This window comes from Tachysurus fulvidraco, chromosome 8 (assembly GCF_022655615.1).
Source record: "Tachysurus fulvidraco isolate hzauxx_2018 chromosome 8, HZAU_PFXX_2.0, whole genome shotgun sequence".
Lineage (NCBI taxonomy): Eukaryota > Metazoa > Chordata > Actinopteri > Siluriformes > Bagridae > Tachysurus > Tachysurus fulvidraco.
Genome location: NC_062525.1, coordinates 21,566,703 through 21,588,412, shown reverse-complemented (window position 1 = coordinate 21,588,412; position 21,710 = coordinate 21,566,703). Strand labels below are relative to the sequence as shown.

The 21,710-nt window shown below is 42.6% G+C and overlaps 1 protein-coding gene and 1 long non-coding RNA gene across 2 annotated transcripts; one reads left to right on the top strand and one right to left on the bottom strand.

Moving 5' to 3' along the window:
• Positions 1–857: 857 nt before the first annotated feature.
• On the top strand, positions 858–2,026 carry LOC113650595. The gene is made up of 4 exons (XR_003442464.2): positions 858–914; positions 1,035–1,192; positions 1,297–1,412; positions 1,501–2,026. It is a non-coding gene; the product is annotated as an uncharacterized LOC113650595 (long non-coding RNA).
• Positions 2,027–18,527: 16,501 nt separating this feature from the next.
• Positions 18,528–19,607, bottom strand: LOC125145363 (sulfotransferase 1C1-like). Its single transcript, XM_047817687.1, has 3 exons — positions 19,488–19,607; positions 19,104–19,284; positions 18,528–19,013 (listed from the first exon to the last, which is right to left on the bottom strand). The coding sequence occupies exons 1-3, from the start codon at positions 19,590–19,592 to the stop codon at positions 18,901–18,903; spliced, it is 399 nt and encodes a 132-aa protein (XP_047673643.1). The 5' UTR covers positions 19,593–19,607; the 3' UTR covers positions 18,528–18,900.
• Positions 19,608–21,710: the final 2,103 nt, after the last annotated feature.

Sequence of the window (21,710 nt, the reverse complement as noted above, 5' to 3'; positions counted from 1 at the left end):
TAGAACTCAATAAAATTTACCCTGGATATGAACTTTTTATTACTGTTTACTGTAAACAGAATTGTGTGTGTTTGTGTGTATGTGTGAGAGAAAGAGACACCAGTTAAACAACTCTTGGTATTCAAAGTAACATAATTAAATAAATGGCATGGCTGTGACAAGATCCTGCACTAGCAGTTCATCCAGCAGTTCATCGTGCATAATCTTAATGGTTCCTCTATATGTGCTATTGCTATTTACTTAGTTACTTTTTTTTTTTTTTTTAAATTTTGCATCATTTCTTCTTTTATTCTTTTTCATGTAGTGCATTTTGGGATTTTTAACCATTGTATCATGGAACTATGGTGAAGATTGAAAATCTTTTTAATTACTAGCTTTAGAATCTTTACTTCTGTTAAAATCATGTATTTCCAGACTGTCCCTGGTTCAAGTTAAACTTTGAACTGCTATGAAATTGTCTCTGGAGCGGACCAATAACTGACTGTAAAAGCTTTCAGAACTTGGCAAAGATTCAGACCTCCCCTCACAGGAGATAAACTATTTTCCAACTGGGTGTGTACCACTGACACATGCACACACACACATACACACACAAAATGTTGAATATTTTGAAGTGCCAGGTTGCTGTTGAAAATGACCCCTGAGCTGAGGAGGTGGGGCTAAACCTACAGTATATGCCCTAAAAAGCTTTGGGGAGGCAATGGCTTCAGAAGGCTTCAGGCAGACTATACTAATACTAATATACTGAATATTATAATACTAATGTAAGATTATTCAGCTTGCTATTAGGTGCATTTACACATTTCAAGCTTTAAACTGTATTTACAGCAAAAACAAAAAACTTAGGTGCTGCTGCTCAGGATGCACTTATTTCCAGGGATTTCAGAACAGTGTAACAGATATTGCGTCATCGGGTAGGCTTGGCCTATTTCATAATCTAACCCTAACCGTAACCCTAACCATAACCGTAGTTTTTGGTTGTTTATTTGTTTTCTAAAATAAATCTACCTGTATGTCTGTTTTGTCCTTCGTAGTGTGCTCTTTTTTTTGTTAGAGGGCGTTTTTCCAAGACCTCCGGAAACACGCCCACTTTACGCCATGGTAACAAAACCCCGGGATTTTAGTGATTGCCGCGTCTTCTCAGTGGTTCCTATATGATGATGAGGCTCCAAAAGTGACCTACTATCAGCTGGTGAATCTTTATCTTTACTGCTGTTTTGTGTCTGCTTTATCAACAAAGTAATGTTCTTGCATTTTTTTAAATCCCTTTCCTTTGTTTTAAACCACTTTATGCAGTGCCATGATGAAAACGAGGACTTTGCTGGAATTGAATGTAGGTGTTTGAGGCTGCTCCCCCATGACCATGGCCCGTCAGTGCTGGTCACCATTGAGATGTGCGATGCACTTAATAGGTAAGAACCTTTTTTTTAAAACCTGGCTCAAAAGTCGCATTATTTGTTGCATTATTTGATTTAAAATGCTTTATCTACATTTCTCCAGCTTGTCTGAGAACCAGTCACTTATCCGCATGCCTCCGTGGAGCAACTTCTGGCTGTTGGCCGCCATGACCCTCTTCATGTCCCTGCACTTCATGATCATGTATGTGGACCCCCTGCCCATAAATCTGTTCCTCCAACATGGCTGCATCTTCAACCCTGCTTTCTTTTCCACTTACCTACACTAAAGTTATGCTGTAGTACAGAAGGTCATTGTCAGTGATGAGGTCTTCAAGCTGACCCACTTGAATGTGGAGCAGTGGATGGTAGTGCTGAAACTGTCCTTCCCCGTCATCCTCATTGATGAGGTGAAGTTTGTTGCCCGTAACTACCTGGATGGTAAGACCAACAACATGGACCTAATAATAAAATAATTTTTGAAATGCCATATATGATAATATTATAATCAAATGATAAACAAGTGTCCTATATTAATATTTACCTCTCCAATTAATATATACAATATACAATACAATACAAGTTTATTTGTATAGTGCTTTTTACAATAGACATTGTCTCAAAGCAGCTTTACAGAATGTAAAGTAATGCTACTGACACGCAGTTTCAGTAATAAGACGTGTTTGGTTCTTTATTCAGTACTGCCGCGCATATGCAAAAGTAGGAGGAGTCATAACATCAACTACGGAGGCCTAAGTAGCACTTAAAGAAACACTGCCAAAATGACAATACATTACATCTCCCCTCCTAAGCATGAAACAAAACCATGCTAAAATAATCACTTGTGTACATACACAGACATCGCAAGAATTAGACATTGCTGCGTTTACTCTTTAAATCTGAAACTTGCATGTTCACATATAAAAGGGATTTTAACACAACATGCAGACATCCTCGTCAAAACACAATCTATCAAACAATGAACTGTTGAACACAAACAGGTGTAACTAGGAAGGAGAGGTTGCTAGCACATCACTTCCACAAGCGTCTTTACCACGCCTTTCCCTAACTACAAGCAGAGCCTGTCTGGAGGCTTCACCACTCTGCCTCGTCTAGTAGTATATTGCCCAGTTGACAATGTCTGCTTAGCAGCCCTTAGTTCTGCAGGTGATGCTTGGGATGGATTAGGATGATCCACAGACTTTGGCTCCTCGACACTCACTGACTCTGGTGTCTCTGTCCACTGATCACCGTTAAGCCTGTGACGAGACTCGTTAGCAGCTGCTGTGCTCTTGCGAAGATGCTGAATGTTGCGACGGAACTCTCTGCTTCCACAGTCAACAACATAAGATCTTGGGGCACAGTGTGATCTCACAACTACTCCAGGAGACCATGTGTGACTGCCAGGATGTGGTTGCATCCTTACTTCATCTCCAGGGGTCAGCGCAGCACGAGGGCGGCTTGCCCTTTTTCGGTCGTAGTAAAACTTCTGAACACTTTTGTTTTTGTCTAGTTGCCGTTTAACTTTAAGGGGGTCGTACGCTGTTGGTGTGAGCAGCAGACGGGCAGCAGGCAGGTTGTTGCGGGGACGCCTGGCCATCAGCAACTGAGCTGGTGAAAGGCCGACTGACTCCAGTGGCGTCGTTCTGTAGTCAAGCAGTGCAAGATGCTTGTCTGGTGCCTTACACCAAAGTTTTTTAACAGTCTGGACTGCGCGCTCTGCCTCACCATTAGAGTGTGGCGTATGTGGGGATGATGTTTTGTGAATGATTCCATAACTTCGGCAGAAATCCTTAAACTCATCCGCTGAATATTGTGGCCCATTGTCTGTTCGAAGGATAATTGGGATTCCATGTCTGCTGAATTGAGCCTTGAGCTTTTCTATTACAGCACGACAGTGTAAGCCCTTCAGCTTCTCCACTTCGATGAATTTTGAGTAGTAATCCACCAACAGAACATAATGGTTTCCTTCAAACTCAAACAGGTCAGAAGCTACTTCTTCGAATGGAAGATCAGGCGTTTCTGTTGGTTTGAGCGGTTGTCTAGGTAACCGATTCTGAAAGTCTGCACACTTGCCGCAGTTCTTCACCATTTGCTCAATATCCGAACTCATGCCTGGCCAGTATAGGACCTCGCGAGCTCTCTGCTTGCTCTTCACTATACCTAAGTGAGACTGATGTATAAGCTTCAGCATATGTTCTCGCATGGAAGGAGGTACAACTATACGAAGGCCTTTACAGACAACACCATCAGCAACGACAAGTTGGCTTCGTGAGTCCCAAAACAGCTGAACTGCAGTAGGTACATCACGCCTGTGGTCTGGCCAACCTTGTCGGATTATGTGCTGAAGACCGCTGAGCTCCTTCTTTGTGCAGTCCTGGAGCTCTGAATATTTCTGCTCACTCACCGAAACAAAGTTGAGCATGGAGACACAGTCAAAGCCATCCATCTCTGGCTTGTTTTCAGGCAACTGAGCTCTAGACAGTGTGTCAGGCAGTTCCATATCCTTTCCTCGTCTGTACTTTACAGACAGATCATACCACTGCAGGCGGAGGCGCATTCTTTGTATTCGCATGGGGGTAGAGAGCAGTGGTTTTCTAAAAATATCTTCCAGGGGTTTATGGTCGTTGTACACTGTGACGTGGTTTCCAAATATGTAATTGTGGAACTTGACACATGCATGAACTATGGAGAGCATTTCCTTCTCAATTTGCGCATAGCGCGTTTCTGTATCTGTCAGAGACCTGGACGAGAAAGCCACTGGATGGCTGTCCTGAAGTAAGACAGCACCGAGGCCATTGCTGCTGGCATCACAGAATATCTCAACAGGCTTGGATGGATCGAAAAAATGCAGTACGGGGGACCTTGTGCACAAGTCCTTGAGTTTGTCAAACGCTTGCTGTTGTGCTGGTTGCCATGCAAATTCAACATCCGCTTTCAGGAGCTGTCTTAGAGGAGCGTCGACCTAGGAAAACCTAGGAAACGACGAACACCATCGTTGTCCGTCGGTGTTGGCATGGACTTGACAGCCTCTATTTTCGCTGGGTCTGCCTTCAGACCTTCTGATGTTATTAGGTGGCCTACGTAGGGCACCGAAGACTGCCTGATATGGCATTTGCCGAAATTGAGGCTCAGATTATAGCTTGTTGCTCTCTGAATGACTTTGCGGAGGGTCTCATCATGTTCCTTTACTGAGGGTGCTGCGATGAGAATGTCATCCATGACACTTATTGCTCCGCTGACACCCTCAAGCATCTCATCCATAATACGCTGAAAGATCTCCGGTGCGCATTTTAGGCCAAAAGGTAACCTAAGCCACCTAAATCTACCAATGGGCGTGTTAAAGGTTGTCAAAAATGATGATGCTTCATCTAGTTCTATTTGTAGGAAACCAGATTTTGCATCCAAGACCGAGAACACTTTAGCACCAGGCATTGCAGAGACTACCTCTTCGATTGTTCACATTGGGTAATGTTCTCTCTTTATGACCTTATTCAAGTCGCTTGGGTCAATGCAGATCCTTATCTTGCCGTTACGGACAGCTGCTACCATTGAACTCACCCACTCAGTCGGCTGGCTGACTTTTGTGATGTATCCTTCTTTAGCCATCTCATGTAGCTTGTAGCAGAGCCACATAAGGTGACAATGGCTTAATGCCGAAATGTTGTATAGAGTAAGCATTACCTGATTGTGTACACCGGTAATATATTCTGTTGCATTTGTGTTGCCCCGTTTACCGCTCTTATGAGACCCGCCGATGACGTCACGTGACATCGCTTCACTTCCGGGTTCCCCCTCCCACCACCAAGACCACGGCTAAACATTCTTTTTCTGAGGTGGAGTAATTCAACTCTGCTCTTCTTGGGGTCCTCGAGGCATAGGCCACCATCTTCTCTCCTTCCGCTGAACTCTGGCTAAGTATAGCTCCCAGGCCAACGTCGCTGGCATCTGTATGGACTTGGAATGGCAGGTTGAGGTCAGGCTGCACCAGAACGGGTGGGTTTTGTAAGGCCTGTTTCAAGTCATCCATAGCTTTCTGGCATTCAGGGGTCCATTCCCACTTCACTCCTTTCTTTTTTAGTCGATTCAATGGAGCAGTGATGTCTGCAAAGTGAGGGATGAATTTATGGTACCAGCCAGCCAAACCCAGAAAACGTTGCAGTGCCTTGAGGTCAGCAGGGGAGGGATAGTGTGCAACGGCCTGCATTTTTTTTCTGGGTCGACCTCCACTCCCCTCTCAGAGACGATATGGCCCAGAAATTTCAGCTGTCATTTGAAGAAATGACATTTCTTCATATTCAATGTAAGGTTAGCTTGACTCAGTCTTTGTAATATGGCATTTAGATGTTGAGAATGGTGTTTCAAGGACGGCGAGTATACTATGATGTCATCAATGTATACGAAGCAGATCTTCCCCCTCAGATCAGCCAGGACCTTCTCCATGAGCCTCTGGAATGTGGCAGCCGCGTTCTTAAGCCCAAATGGCATGGAGCGGAATTGGTACAGCCCCTTGGTGGTGATAAAAGCAGTTTTTTCTTTGCTCTCCTTCTCCATTTCCACTTGCCAGTAACCCGATTGCAAATCCAAAGTGCTGAACCAGGAGGCGCCTTCCATGGATTCCAAGATGTCGTGGATGAGCAGCATTGGATAGGCATCAGGAATGGTCTTGCTGTTTAGCCGGCGATAGTCCACACAGAACCTGTGGGAACCATCAGGTTTAGGCACGAGGACCACTGGGGACGACCATGGAGAGAAAGAAGGCTCAATAATGTGGTCTCTGTGATGTCGGGCTTCCACTTGAGGCAGAGGGCTCTGTAGTCATAGGCGAAGTCTCTCAGGCGTTGTCGAGGTTGCTGTACCAGTGAACAGAGTTTGTCTTCCACCTCCGTGAGGTAGTCATCTGGTAGGAACGCCGCCATAAAAGCCTCTTCGAAAGACTGCCAGTCCGTGACCTTTGTCTTTTCAGCCTTCCACCAGCTCAAAGCCGACCCTCTCAATACAGTGCTCAGAGTACCAATTAGTTCCACACTGGGGAGTGGTCTGATGTCCAAGTAGTTTTCACAATGCTCGATGAAGTTTAGTACATCTGCCGTTTCACAGGCATCACCAAATGTGGGAAATTCCAGGCGAATGGGAGGACGAGCACAGAAGGACGATATATTGGCTGCTGCCGGAGGGGTAAGCTCACTAGAGGGTTGCCTGGCAGTAGGAGTCGCAATGCTATAGGTGGTATTGGTAGGCTTGGGTGGAGGCACTTTAGCTCTGGTAGCTGGAACCGGTGTCTTGGGAAGGTGGATGGGTGTAACGGGAGAACTAGCTGGAGTGTAGGCCTGTAGTCTGGCGAGGGTGGGAGTGCTTGTCAGTCGCAATTTCTTCATCTGACTTTCCCATTTTGCATCCCTCCTTAGAAAACAGTCTGTCACCGCTCTTTCCAGCTTCTCCAGGGACATCTGGAAACCCTCCTGCAACTCTGCTAAGCCAGCGTCCACTGCCTCCCTGAAACTGGTTTCCCGATTTAGGGTACTCTCAACAGACTGCTTGAAATCGTGATTCAACGAGTGTACCTGTGAGCTAAGGGCCAATAAATCCACCTTAAGCTGCGCAATATCAGTTTGCATTGTTTGTATCAACTCAACATTCATCACACAGCTTTCCTCATTATTATCCTCAGACTCATCACCATCAGAAATATACAAAGAGCTAAGCATAGATGTTATTTCAGCTGTTGGATTACGTCTAGTTACAAATGGGCCTGCAGTAAAATCTGCATCAGGAATGGCATTAGCAGTGTTTCGTTCATTAACAGGAGTGTTGTTACCACTAACCACGTCAGCATCTATAACAGTGAGTGGTGTGGTCTGTTCTGAATCCATAGTAAAAAAATAACAATACAAATAATAATAGCAATAATAGTAATAATAAACAAAATATTACAAAAAAATGCTAAATAAATGGAGCGGCCCCCCGTACGGGCCACCACTATGTAACGGTTCACGTGTAAGTCACACCTAAACCGTACACGATTAAATGGGGCACCACTCCCTAATACAGTTGTTATACCAGAAAACAGACAGACACACCAATATAAACCAACCCAAGTGTATTATACAAAATTTATATTTACCAATATATACAAAAACAAATATATACACACAAAAAACCAAAGCAATGAGGTGTGTGCGTGTGCGTGTGCGCGTAGGTGTGTAGTGTCCTTTAAGGCCTCGGTGAGTATAAATGTCCTTATATGGCGCAATCTCACCGGATGTAGTGACGTGATAGGAAGTCCGGCTTGTGGATGGGTGTACTAGCGTCCTCACCGGTGAATAATCCGATAAAGGGAGGAATATTCCACAATGAGTCTCTCCGCGCTAAACAACCCCCGAATAATCCACACTGAAACCGCGAACCCTCCTTACAGTATCAGCTGGTGCACCAATCGCCATTAACCTCGCCACACCGAACGCCGTCGGCCCGCTTCCTTATATGGGAGGGGGAACCCGGAAGTGAAGCGATGTCACGTGACGTCATCGGCGGGTCTCATAAGAGCGGTAAACGGGGCAACACAAATGCAACAGAATATATTACCGGTGTACACAATCAGGTAATGCTTACTCTATACAACATTTCGGCATTAAGCCATTGTCACCTTATGTGGCTCTGCTACATAGACCCCCCCCCCAGCCATCGGCGCCGAAGGAGAGCGTCCATACCAACGTTTTAGGTTAACCACATTTACAATTTCGTTTTTAGGTGGGTTTCCGCAACAGACTGTGTAATTTACTGGCCCCATTCTTTTTTTAATTTCAGCTGGTCCCTCCCACTTGGGCGCTAGTTTAGCAGAGAATTTATTTGAGGCCGAAGAGAGTGGGTGCGTTTTAATCCAGACTAGATCGCCCGGCTGGAACTGCGCATCCTTCCGTCGAGCATTATAATATCTAGCGTGTCTAGATTGTTGTGCTGCCACTCTACGCTTTACCTCCTCTGCCATGATGGTTTGCCTTTCAATCATGTTGTATGCGGCTTGGTCGGGTGAAGGTGGTTTATGGATAAGCCGTTCCAGCGGACCTTGTAACTGCCGGCCAATCATGAGCTCTGCTGGTGTTTTGCCGGTGGTCTCTTGATGGGCCGTGTTAAGGGCAAAGCGGAACTCAGGTAACCACTGGTCCCAGTTTTGGTGGTTTATTATAAATAAGACCAAGGGTGGTGCCCCATTTAATCGTGTACGGTTTAGGTGTGACTTACACGTGAACCGTTACAAGCTTCTCTATTATTTTCTTTTTCAGCGCAGCTGGTTGACGGCAGACAGGATGAACTACACCTTTTGCATCAGGATCAATTTTAATTGTGTATTTGCCTGGTAAAGTTCCAGTAGTGTGAGTCAGCTCTGGGTAATCGTCTAGTCCAATTGGCACTTTTTGTTCCGTTGTCGTATGACCGTAATGCGTCTTATTTCCTTTGTTAGTAGGCTGCAATGCATCAAGTCGCATAACTAAGCCTAATGCTTCTGCTGTCGCACCGCTGAGTACATTTTCCTGAGAGATGTCCACAATCTCAAATTCTGTTAAAATCTCAGCATCCTTATTTTTAGCCAGAAGGTCAACCGCAGCTATAGGCTTCAGCTTGTGGTTAGAGTAGGACTTCAGCACTCGATTAGAGCATCTAAGCTCACCATCATGCAGGAGTGCCTGATAACTACTTAAAGTCAATGTGTTACATCTTGCACCAGTATCAATTCGGAATGGCACCTTCTGAGACAGAATTTCAATGTCTGCTGTCCATTTATCATCACTGTGCTCATTTGATTGTGTGATATTTATGCTCAGCATCTCATCATCTGATTCTGATCGCATCTGCACACTGACTGCGTTTACTGATCTTTTTCGGCATACTGCCACCCAGTGGTTCGGTTTGTGACAGTACGAGCATACAGAGCCTTTTGCTGGACATTTACCTTGATTCCACTTATGGCGTTGGTCTTTGCCACAACTTGGACAGGTTGTTGGTCGGTTTGCATGTATGTCTTTCTGCACAAATTTTGTCTGATTTTTCTGAAATGCTTTCTTGTCTGCTGTTTGGTATTTTGTTTTCATCTTCACTGCTTGCACCTGAGATTCTTCTTCTCTGACAATTTTAATTTGCTTCTGTGACAGTTCAAACTGCTGGGCGATTTCAATTGCTTTTGGAAGCGTTAAATCTTCCCCTTTGTCTAACAGTCTCTCTTGGACGCGCTTTTCTCTGACACCCGCGATTATTGCATCGATTAACATATCATCTGGATCACCAAACTCGCAATCCATGAGCAGAAGTCTCAAATCTTTCACAAAGTGATCAAAACCTTCCGTGACTCCTTGTTTTCTTTGTTTAAATCGGTGTCTGGCTATTCTCTTATTTTTCCTCTGCCTTATATAGGTACTAAACTTGTCCAGGACTTTAGACGGGTCATCTTTCTCACCTTCGCCCCAGTGTAGCGTCTTATATATCTCTCTGCCCTGCTCACCGATCCATGTGCCCAGCCAGCCTGCACGCTGCTTAGCCGTTTGCTCCGATAGCGGGCCGTCAAACACGAATGTGACGTGGCTCCGAAATCTTTCATACTCTTGGAACAAATCTGGAGCATCCCAGTCGATCTTAGGGTGATCAAACTGTGATGATGCCATACTCTGTTTAGTATCTCTTCCTGACAGACTTCTGACACCATGTAAAGTAATGCTACTGACACGCAGTTTCAGTAATAAGACGTGTTTGGTTCTTTATTCAGTACTGCCGCGCATATGCAAAAGTAGGAGGAGTCATAACATCAACTACGGAGGCCTAAGTAGCACTTAAAGAAACACTGCCAAAATGACAATACATTACACAGAACATAAACACAGAGCAGAAGGTAAACATAATTAATGATAAAGGAATTAACGAATAATAAAAGAAATAAGAATTAACAGAATAAAAATTCTAGATTATTATTAGTTGTATATAGTTCACAGTGTGTATGTATTTATTCCCCTATGAGCAAGTCTGAGGTGACTCAGGCAGCAGTGGCAAGGAAAAACTCCCTTAAATTGGTAAAGGAAGAAACCTTGAGAGGAACCGGACCCAAGGGGGAACCTATCCTCATATGGGTGACACTGGGGTGTGATTGTAATATACAGTCAGTTAAATGTTGTATTGGTGTAAGGTTCAAGGACTTCTGATCTCCTGAGTACCACAGAGTCTAACTGGAGATGTCTCAGGATTCTTAGAGTCGGCCTCGGCTCAGTGGACGTCCAAAGGCTTCGTCCCACAGAGGACGTTTGGAGCTGGTACAGTGTCTGGATGCCTCGGGATAGGTACAAAGAGAGAAGCAGTGGAAAGGGATTAACATATCTGCTGTTCATAAAAATGTGCTGGTCTCATGTACTGGTGCATGATATTATGGGATGTATTATGTGTACGCTTGACTAAAGAGATGAGTTTTTAATCTACATTTAAACTGGGAAAGTGTGTCTGCGCCCCGAACACTATCAGGAAGACTATTCCAAAGTTTGGGAGCTAAATAAGAAAACGCTCTACCACCTTTAGTAGACTTAGATATTCTGGGAACTTCCAGAAGTCCTGAGTTTTGTGATCTCAGAGAGCGTGAAGGATTGTAACGTGTTAGAAGACTAGTTAGATACATGAGAGCTAAACCATTAAGAGCCTTGTACGTAAGTAGCAGCAGTTTGTAGTCAATTCTATACTTAACAGGTAGCCAGTGTAGAGATGATAAAATTGGGGTTATATGGTCATACTTTCTTGTCCTAGTGAGAACTCTGGCAGCTGCATTCTGGACTAACTGTAACCTATTTATTAAAGATGCAGGACAACCACCTAGTAATGCATTACAATAGTCCAGTCTAGAGGTCATGAATGCATGAACTAGCTTCTCAGCATCAGATACAGACAGGATGTTTCTCAGCTTGGCAATGTTGACGGCTGTTTTGGTAGTATGAGCGATATGATTTTTAAAAGACAAGTTACTGTCTAATATAACACAGAGGTCTTTCACTGCCGAGCTACTAGTAACAGTACATCCCTCTAAATGGGAGTTAAGTTGTGAGAGTTTCTGTGCACTGGTTTTTGGACCTATGAGTAGTATTTCTGTCTTATCGGAGTTTAACAATAGAAAGTTGCAGCTCATCCAGTCTTTTATCTCTCTAAGGCACTGAGTTAATTTGGACACTGTGGCTATTTCATCTGGTTTTGATGAGATATATAACTGTGTGTCATCAGCATAACAATGGAAACTAATCCCATGTCTTCTAATAATGTTCCCTAATGGAAGCATGTATATAGAGAAAAGCAGAGGTCCTAGAACCGATCCTTGAGGGACCCCATAATTAACTGGTAATAAACTGGAGGATTCACCATTTAATTCTACAAAATGGTATCGGTCGGACAGGTAGGATCTAAACCAGCTTAAAGCCTGACCATGAATACCTGTGTAATATTGTAAGCGATCTAGAAGAATGTTGTGATCTATAGTGTCGAATGCAGCACTAAGGTCAAGTAGAACTAATAGTAAAAACTAAAAAATATTAAAAGATACAGTCTTCGTCCGAAGCTAAGAACAAGTCGTTTGTAACTTTAACAAGCGCAGTTTCTGTGCTATGATGGGGCCTGAAACCTGACTGAAACTCTTCAAGGATGTTGTTCTCCTGTAAGAAGGAGCTCAGTTGAACAGACACAACCTTTTCAAGTATTTTAGACATAAACGGAAGGTGTGAGATAGGTCTGTAATTTGATAGTTCATTAGGGTCTAAGTTAGGTTTTTTGATGAGTGGCCTAATAACTGCCAACTTAAAAGACTTCGGGACGTAACCTAAAGATAACGAGGAGTAAATGATATTAAGAAGAGGCTCACCAGCTTTATGTAACACTTCTTTCAGTAGTTTAGTTGGGATGGGGTCTAGTGAACATGTTGTTGATTTAGCTGTAGTAATAAGTTTATCTAACTCTTCCTGTCCTGTACTTGTAAAGCTCTGTAAAGCCTTAGGTGAGATTGTGTCACTGGTTGCTCTCATATGTTGAGCGTCACCTATTTTATTCCTGATACTTTCGATTTTATCAGTGAAGAATCTCATAAAGTCCTCACTACTGAAATGTGATGGAATAGTGTGTTCAGATTTCTGATTTTTTGTTAAACTAGCCACTGTGCTAAATAAAAACCTGGGATTGTTCTGGTTATTTTCTATGAGTTTGCTCAGGTGCTCAGCCCTAGCAGCTTTTAGAGCCTGTCTATAGCTGGACATACTGTCCTTATACGCAATTCTAAACACCTCTAATTTTGGTTTTCTCCATTTCCGTTCGAGGTTACGGGTCTCCCTCTTGATGGTGTGAGTATGACTATTATACCATTGTGCAAGTGTTTTATCTCTAACCTTCTGTAATCTGACTGGGGCAATGTCTAATGTGCTAGTGAATATAGCGTCTATGCTGTTAGTCATTGCATCTAGGTCGTTTGAGTTTGAGGGTACAGTAAGAAGTCCAGACAGATCAGGCAGGTTATTTGTGAATCTGTCTTTGGTGGTCGGAATAAAGGTTCTACCGAGTCGATAACGTGGTGAGACACAGTTAGTCTGTTCTATAGGTAGTGTGTACATTATGAGGTAATGGTCTGTGATGTCATCACTTTGAGGTATGATATCTATATCAGTGACATCTATTCTGTGTGATATTATTAAATCTAGTGTGTGGTTACGTCGATGAGTTGCACTAGTGATGTTTTGTTTGAGCCCAAGTGAGTTTAGTAAGTCCATAAATGTGAGTCCTAAAGCGTTTGTGTCGTCAACATGAATGTTAAAGTCTCCTACAATTAATGCTTTGTCAAAGTTAATCAATAGGTCTGAGAGAAAATCTGTGAATTCTCTAAGGAAAACTGTGTAGGGCCCTGGGGGTCTGTACACGGTCGCTAGAGCAAGAGACATCAAGGATTTCTTCTTGTGCATGTGCGATAGTGTAACATTAAGGACGAGCACTTCAAAAGAGCTAAATCTATGCTGTGTTCTCTGGGTAACAGTGAGGTAATCACTAAGGATAGTGGCGACACCACCTCCACGACCAGTCAGACGAGGCTCGTGCTTATAGATATATCCTGATGGTGTAGACTCGTTTAGACTGATGTATTCATTTGGTTTAATCCACGTTTCGGTGAGGCAGAGTGCAGTAAGGCTATTATCTAAGATCATTTCATTTACAATAAGTGCTTTGGGTGCAAGAGATCTAATGTTCAGAAGTCCAAACCTTAAGAACTGTTTTTGTTTGTTTCTTTGGCATTTTTCTGGTCTAATTACAGTAAGATTATTTCGAGAACTTCTCGTGTATTTACTTTTGGATCTCACTGCTCGGGGAACAGACACAATTTCTATAGGGTGAGCTATGTGTGCATTTTCTGTGTCAATGTGCTGAGGTGAAGGATGGCTATTGAGATTTAAATTTAAAGAGTAGTTTACCAGTCAGAAGGTGTTCAGCGCCCTGGAGATGTGGTCCGAGAGGATCTCCGCTCCAACTCTGCTGGGGTGCAGGCCGTCAGCACGGAATAGCCTAGGACGCTCCCAGAAAACATTCCAATTATTGATAAAGAGTAGTTTCTGAGCCTGACACCATGACTGTAACCATTCATTTAAAGCAAAAAGTCTACTGAACCTTTCAATTCCTCGCTGGTAAGTTGGAAGCGGTCCAGACACGATGATCCTCGTCGTGGGCGCTGTGCTGCGAACCGTCTCCACCAGGGTGTTGAAGTCCCTCTTCAGGATCTCCGACTGCCTCAGGCTGGTGTCATTCGAGCCGACATGAAGAACCAAAGCTCTGGTGTTTCTGCTCACGACTGGTACCTGTGCAGAGACATCAAGAACACGAGCACCAGGTAAGCAGTGAGTGCGAGCCTTACCTTTAGCCACCGTAGCACGGACGTGGCGGACGATGGAGTCTCCGATGATCACGTTGTCGCAGTCCGTCTTGCGAAGGGGGGCAAAGCGGTTCTGGGTGGGGATCTCGAAGACCGGCGGTGGTGGAGGGGGAGAGGTCCTAGGCCGGGGACCGGCACGCGTCCTCCGCTGCTGCACCCAGGGCCTGCGGTGTCTTGGCGCCGGAGTGAACAGCTCCTGGGCAGGCCACTTCATCGGTGTGTTGGGCCTGGACAGAGAAACACGCGGGGTAGAGGTGGAGGGAGTGGTAACTACATCCTGGGAGTTTACCTGAGACAGGTGAGCGACCGACCGGGGAGCTTCCAGCGTGGCTTTCCGCTCCCGCAGCTCGGCCTGCTTCACCTGTAGTTCGCGGATCTGCTTCTCCACAGCAACCAGCTGGAGTTCTACCGAGTGCAGCTCCAATGCGTCCTCACCTGCACTCAAAGGCAGAGACGTAACCGGCATGGTGTTACAGAGCAAGTACAACAGATTGTGGTAGCGGTAGCCGAGCTAATAGGCTAGTTGGGCTAGCCGGCTAGAAGCGGACTATTTAACCTGTTTATTGATTTATTTATTGTATATCACTTGTTTCTAAAAGATGAGAAAGGACATGGAGGAGAGCAGGGTGGGAGCGAGCCACTGGACTGAGCAGGTCAACTCCCTGCCTCTCACTCCAGTCTGTGAAATGAAAATGTGGAAGATGCGAGAGCTTGTACTAGCGGTAGCCGAGCTAACAGGCTAGTTATGCTCGCTGGCTAAAAGCTGACGCTGCGGGACAAGTAAATACGATGTCAAGAATTAAAGTGTAGACTTAAGATAACTCGGAATATATATATATCACATTAACTATATCTATCTATCTATATATCTATCTATCTATCTGTCTATCTATCTATCTATCTATCTATCTATCTATCTATCTATCTATCTATCTATCTATCTATCTATCTATCTATCTATCACTAAATATATTCCATCCTCATTCCATCATTCCATTTGAACTATCTTACCCACTTTCAGCCCATCATCCTTTCTGTAATTCTTCTATTTGCTTACAGCCTAAACCAGTTCCCTCCCTCAGTTACCAAGTAACGAAAGCAAGGTATCCAAAAAGTTATGTGTTTTGTTCAGATTTGTGTAGTTCTTGAACATTTGTATGTGTGTGTGTATGTGTGTGTGTTTTTAAAAAAGAAGAGAAAAAGAGATAGATGGCTGGATGCAAGGCGGATTATTTTGTTTGCAATTGTTAAATGCAATGCAGTGACACTGTTGCTGTTGCTGTTGTGCTGCAGCTTGTTTTTATTTTGTAGTCATTTCTTTAAAACTGACTGATAGAAAATCTCATCTCAGAAAATCTATTTAAAAAAAACTGTTTATGGAAATAATTAAATTAATATATAGGGAAACGGTTCCAAATTAGTGTTTGACTTATGATTCATTTTATTCTTAAATCTAATAATAAATGTATTAAAGTTACATTTTTTGTTAAATTTGTATAATCTATTCCTTGTCCTTTTTTTTACACATGCTGATTTTTGTTCTGTTAGCATAAGCATTTACTGTACATTTGAATTATTATAATTTTTAACCATAACTTTATCATTTTGGTCAAATAAAACATATTCAGCATAGTTGGTTGTGGATACAGAAATATCATTAGAATGGGTCTGCTTGATGGTTTATCTTTAAACATCAAAATCAATTGAACATCAAGTTTTATTAGACAGAAGTCAAAAGATTTTTTTATATAACAGAAACAGTAGCACAGCCGTTGTTCAGTGAAACAATATTTAATATTTGTTTAACATTTATGGAAGGAGTCTCCATTGTCAGTGCTTTGTACCAGTCGCACATAAAGCTGTAGCATTAGCTTTTCTGACACTCAGAAGGTCTTCAAGGCAGAGGTTACACTTTTGCAGTTTCTCTGTAACATGACAATATGCATTTTTTTGTCGTATCAAGAAAAAAAAGACAGGCTGATGAGGGAACGACTGTTTATAGTTGCTATACTAAGTGATAACAAGAACGGACTTGTTCCGCCAACGTTTCACAACATTAAATGTATAAAAAGAAAAAATATATGAAGTGTCATTTTTTTTTTTAATGTATTCACTTCCCGTTTTTTTATTGAACATGAGGAAATGAGGTGCACCAAGCACAATTGTTTATATTATATTATATAAAAGCTTATGTTATATAAAAGCTTGAAGCTTCCTCACATGACCCTTGGAAATTCCACAACATCATCTCTTCTCTGCTCAACCCCCCGGCTCCACCTTCTTCATCCTCCCTGACTGCAGAAGACTTTGCTTCTTTCTACCAGGAGAAGATTGAGGAAATCTGCCGGACCTTCACTTCAGCCCCGACTGCACTTACATCTCAGAGTATGGATTCCCCTACACCTTCGTTGTTACATTTCTCAACTGTGGCAGCAGAAGAGATTTTACAACTCATCCAGTCCTGCAATCCTACCACCTGCCCATTGGATCCACTCCCTACCACTATGCTCCAGACCATCTCACAAGACCTCTTGCCCTTCATTTCCACTATCGTCAATAGATCCATAGCATCTGGTCAGGTACCAACTACTTTCAAGAGAGCAAGGGTTATTCCCATCCTAAAGAAACCTGCTCTGGATCCATCAGACATCAGTAACTACAGACCGGTATCACTTCTCTCATTTCTTTCAAAAATTCTTGAACGCATTGTCTATAATCAACTGTTTGTCTATCTCTCACAGAACAACCTCCAAGATCCCAAACAGTCTGGCTTTAAAGCAGCTCACTCTACAGAGACAGCCCTTTTGGATGTCTCTGAGAAGCTACATACTGCTAGATCAGCCAAACTATCATCCGTCCTTATCCTCCTTGACCTTTCAGCAGCGTTCGATACGGTCAACCACAAGACTCTCTTATCCTCCCTCAAGAGTCTTGGGATTTGCGGATCAGCTTGGGAATGGTTTGCCTCCTACCTGGAAGGACGCTCATATCAAGTAACATGGAGGGGAGTGACATCTGCTCCACGCAGACTCTCCACTGGCGTCCCACAGGGCTCAGTACTTGGTCCTCGTCTTTTCTCCTTGTATACTCACTCTCTTGGTGAAGTTATTTCATCACATGGGTTCTCTTACCACTGCTATGCTGATGATACACAACTTATTTTCTCTTTCCCACCCTCAGATGCCACAGCTTCTGACCGGATCTCAGCATGTCTGGCAGAAATTTCATCATGGATGACTGCTCATCAGTTAAAGCTCAATCCTAGCAAAACTGAACTGCTGTTCATCCCAGGTGATTCATCCCCAGGTCACGATTTTGCTATATCCTTGCACAACGAGCTGATCTCCCCTTCAGCCACAGCTCGCAACCTTGGGGTAACCATGGACAATCAACTGTCCTTTTCCTCTCATGTTGCAAATGTGACTCGCTCATGTCGGTTTCTTCTCTACAACATTAGAAGGATTCGGCCATTTTTGTCCACACAGACTGCCCAGGTACTTGTTCAGTCTCTTGTCATTTCTAGACTGGATTACTGCAATGCACTGCTGGCAGGTCTACCTATGAACGCAATCCGTCCTCTGCAAATGATCCAAAATGCAGCTGCCCAGCTTGTTTTCAACCTGCCAAAGTTCTTGCATACCACCCCGCTGCTGCGATCCCTCCACTGGCTTCCGGTAGCTGCACGCATCCGGTTCAAAACACTGATGCTGACCTACAAAGCCAAAAATGGACCAGCTCCCTCTTACCTCAAAGCCCTCATCATTCCTCGCACTGCACCCCGCAACCTCCGATCTACCAGCACTGCTCGACTGGTTCCACCATCTCTCAGGGTAAGAGGCAAGTATACTACAAGACTCTTCTCTGTACTGGCACCAAGGTGGTGGAATGAACTTCCCCTAGGGGTCCGGACAGCTGAGTCACTGGCTATTTTCAAGCGGCGGTTGAAGACCTACTTATTCAGGAAGCACTTCAACTAGCACTTCTTTCCTTATCCTTTGCATTTAAAAAAAAAAACAAACAAAAAAAAAAACCCTTTGACACTTTTTTTCATTGTAACTTTGAACAAATGTTTTAAACTCATGGTATCTTAAGTATGTAACCTAGTGGACCAGCATTAATGTATTCAGTGTTAGAGATTTAAGCACTTATGTACGTCACTCTGGATAAGGGCGTCTGCCAAATGCTGTAAATGTAAATGTAAATGTAAATATATCTTATGTATTAATTGTTCGGGTCAACAATGCTGTAAATGATTATACATCAAACAATTTTTAAAAACTTTTGCCAAAAATGGTGCTGTCTTTGGTTAGGAGGTCTTTCTGCTTTGGTTTGGTGCACTTGTTATTGATTGCATTTTATAATATATATGCTGCATGGCATATCTCATTCCACATTATTGGTTAATTTTAGAACATTATATATTTACAGTCAAATATTTTGCCCTATCAAGTTCAGATCAAAATGCAGTCAAAAATGAATAATGTTTGTACAGGTTGTTTGTACAGGAGCATAAATCAGCAAAATCTGACATTTTGATTGATTTTTGATTCATCTTAAAGTGCAGGTTTTGATTCTTCTTGACGTTTTTCATATTTTGGTGCGAAAAGGAATGTCCATGTCAGCCATTTGTCTGGCATAGTCCTCATCAAACATCTGGGACTGAGCTGGTGTGAAGTAGTTGGTCCAGTCTCCAACCTCCCCTGTGAAAAAGAAACACAATAATTATATTTTAATGTGACAGTGACTTTGGCAGAAACAGGAGAAATGTTATTAACGTTATACATTCAGACCTTTTCTCATGAAAGTAGAGATGGACTGGTCATACATTTCCTTTGGCATGAATGAGTAGTTGGCCATTGGGTTGTCCTTCATAACTTTAAAGGATGTCAACTTCACAATCTTATCAATAATGGCATCAGATAATGACAGGTCCAAGTACCCCATTATTTTCACTATTTCTCTGCGAGGGTTCTGAATTTAGAACAAAACTGAGTAAATAATGGGTATGAAAATCAACCTATACAAGTTCAAATGAACAATAAATAATATTTTTGTGTCACTTGTGCCAGAAATTTGGAGTATCCCTAACCTAAGCATACATTTTCATATATATAGAACATATTGTGAACACTACATCATATCACTGGCTGAGAGACATTGAAAAACTCACCTACCTCTTTCATATCCTCATAGAAAAGGTAAAGAATATTCCTCTTCTCTTTTTCTTTCCAGTAACCTTTCACATGGTCATACCAAGAGCCCCAGGTCACTGGAAACATATTAGTGAAGAAATGTAATTTTCAGCCTCTGTACAAACAATGCATAAAAGAATGAGAAACTACACCAGGTTACGTATGCAACCCGGTTCCCTGAGAAGGGACCTAGATGCTGCATCGGGGCTGATGCTATGGGAGCGCTTCTGCGAGGAAGTCTGAAGCTCTGTGTGCACACGCCAATTTAAATCACACAAGTTCGATTCCCTTATAAACAAGTGTAGGCAGGAAACGTGGGCATCATAAAAATACAATGTTTATTGAAAACTTGAATTTAAGATAGAAAAATCACTTAAAATAGGCTCAGTACTATGGTGCCATTCATAACAGCTTTCTCTCCAGTGACAATGCACACCAAATTGCACCAACCGAAATTAAAAAAGCAAACTTAACGAAAAGAAAACATCCTCACTGGTAAAAAAAAAAAATTTACACACATAACAAAAATAAACGATCAGACCAAAGGAATGCTAAACAACCAATTTACACAACTTCCAAATAAACAAAACAAAATATAATAATTATGTACAGGGCTGGGGTTACCCACAAGTCACAATTCCACCGTAATACGGAAGTCACCAAGCACCCTATGGTTCATCATATACAAATCTTAAACAGAAACACAATGAGAAACGTATTAAAAGTTTGAGGAAAACAGGACTAAAAGGAGCGGTCAGGTCGTGCTTACCAGCCCTGAGAAATGCACGATCTTCGACCCCAAAGTAGACCAGGAAAGGTCAGTTAAAACTATCACAGAAACCAGACGGCAGCAGCAGAAGTCCCTTTAAATCAGAGGCGTCAAACTCTGGCCCGTGGGCCAAATTTGGCCCGCGGTGTAATTATATTTGGCCCGCGAGATCATATCAAATGTGCATTACAGCAGGCTAGCCGCATGCTCCGCTAATACTACAAATCCCAGAATGCCTTGCCACTGTATTGACACGTACTGTAGTCACGAACAGCAAGCGCCCCTCATTCTCTGTTGACAGTCGTTAACAACCAGTTTGTCTTGTGTGCTAGAGCTAACGTGTCTGTAACGAAAGAATATAACATAAGAAGACACTATGAAACGAAACATTATGAGAAGTATAAGGACCTGGACGTAAAGCAGAAGCTCCAGAAGGCGGAGAAGATGAAAAAAAGTCTGGTTCCCCGGCAGACTATGATCATGAAAGCAAAATAAAAAGTGAAGCTGCCGTAAAGGCTAGTTTTATTGTGGCAGCAGAGATCGCAACATCTGCCCGGCCCTTTAATGAGGGAGAGTTTGTCAAAAAGTGTATGGTCAAAGTTTGCGAAACGAACACCACTGAGGCCATCCTTAAAAATATTATTTTTTTGCCGTAACCCGACCGACCTTGTCAATTTAGGACCGACTCAATTTAAGTCAGACCGACCTTTTATTTTACTCTTCAAACAACTGATACAAAAGCAATAAAATAATATTAACGGGTTCGGGCACCATAATACATCTAAAAATGCATTAAAACAGCTCAACACCACTTTAACTTGGCACGAAGTTCTGAAAAAAACTGTGTCCAGCATCAAAATAAGGTTTGCAATGATGCGCCCGCAGGCACGGGTTGAAGACCCAGTCAGTGACGTCACGATATGCTAATTTGTTTAAAGTAACCTATGTAATCACAATCACCAAAATTGTACTTTTTCTTTTTACTTTGAAACTTAAAAAAATATATATAGACCTACCTACCGACCCCCTTATTTTTTTTTTTACTGTTACTGCAAACCAAAATATTTTTAAGGATGGCCTTATGTGTCTTTTATTTCAAATTTAATTTCTTATGTGCTTGTAATATCAAGCTCTGGATGTTCCAAATCCTGTGTTTAAGCAAAACTAAAAGTTTGTTTTCATATGAAAAAGGTTGAACATTACAGATCAGTTTGGCTCGTGACTTTATCTCTGTTTTATATTTTGACCCACTGTGAATTTGAGTTTGACACTCCTGCTTTATATGGTTGTAAACCGATGTTATTCACTCGGCGCGCAGCAGAGGAAAAAACCGAACTGCAGTAAAGGAGAATCATATAACAAATAAATAATACAAACGATGATACAAGATATAAATGATACATACAAAAAAATACATACCGAAATTCCCCCTAGCA

Bases quoted from the DNA above. Each gene is read 5' to 3' on its own strand.
- LOC125145363 (XM_047817687.1), bottom strand. From the start codon at position 19,592: ATGTTTCCAGTGACCTGGGGCTCTTGGTATGACCATGTGAAAGGTTAC. The intron at 19,285-19,487 runs GTAGGTGAGTTT...TTCTAAATTCAG, and splicing joins TCTATGAGGATATGAAAGAG to AACCCTCGCAGAGAAATAGT. The intron at 19,014-19,103 runs GTCTGAATGTAT...TCTTTTTCACAG, and splicing joins CTCTACTTTCATGAGAAAAG to GGGAGGTTGGAGACTGGACC.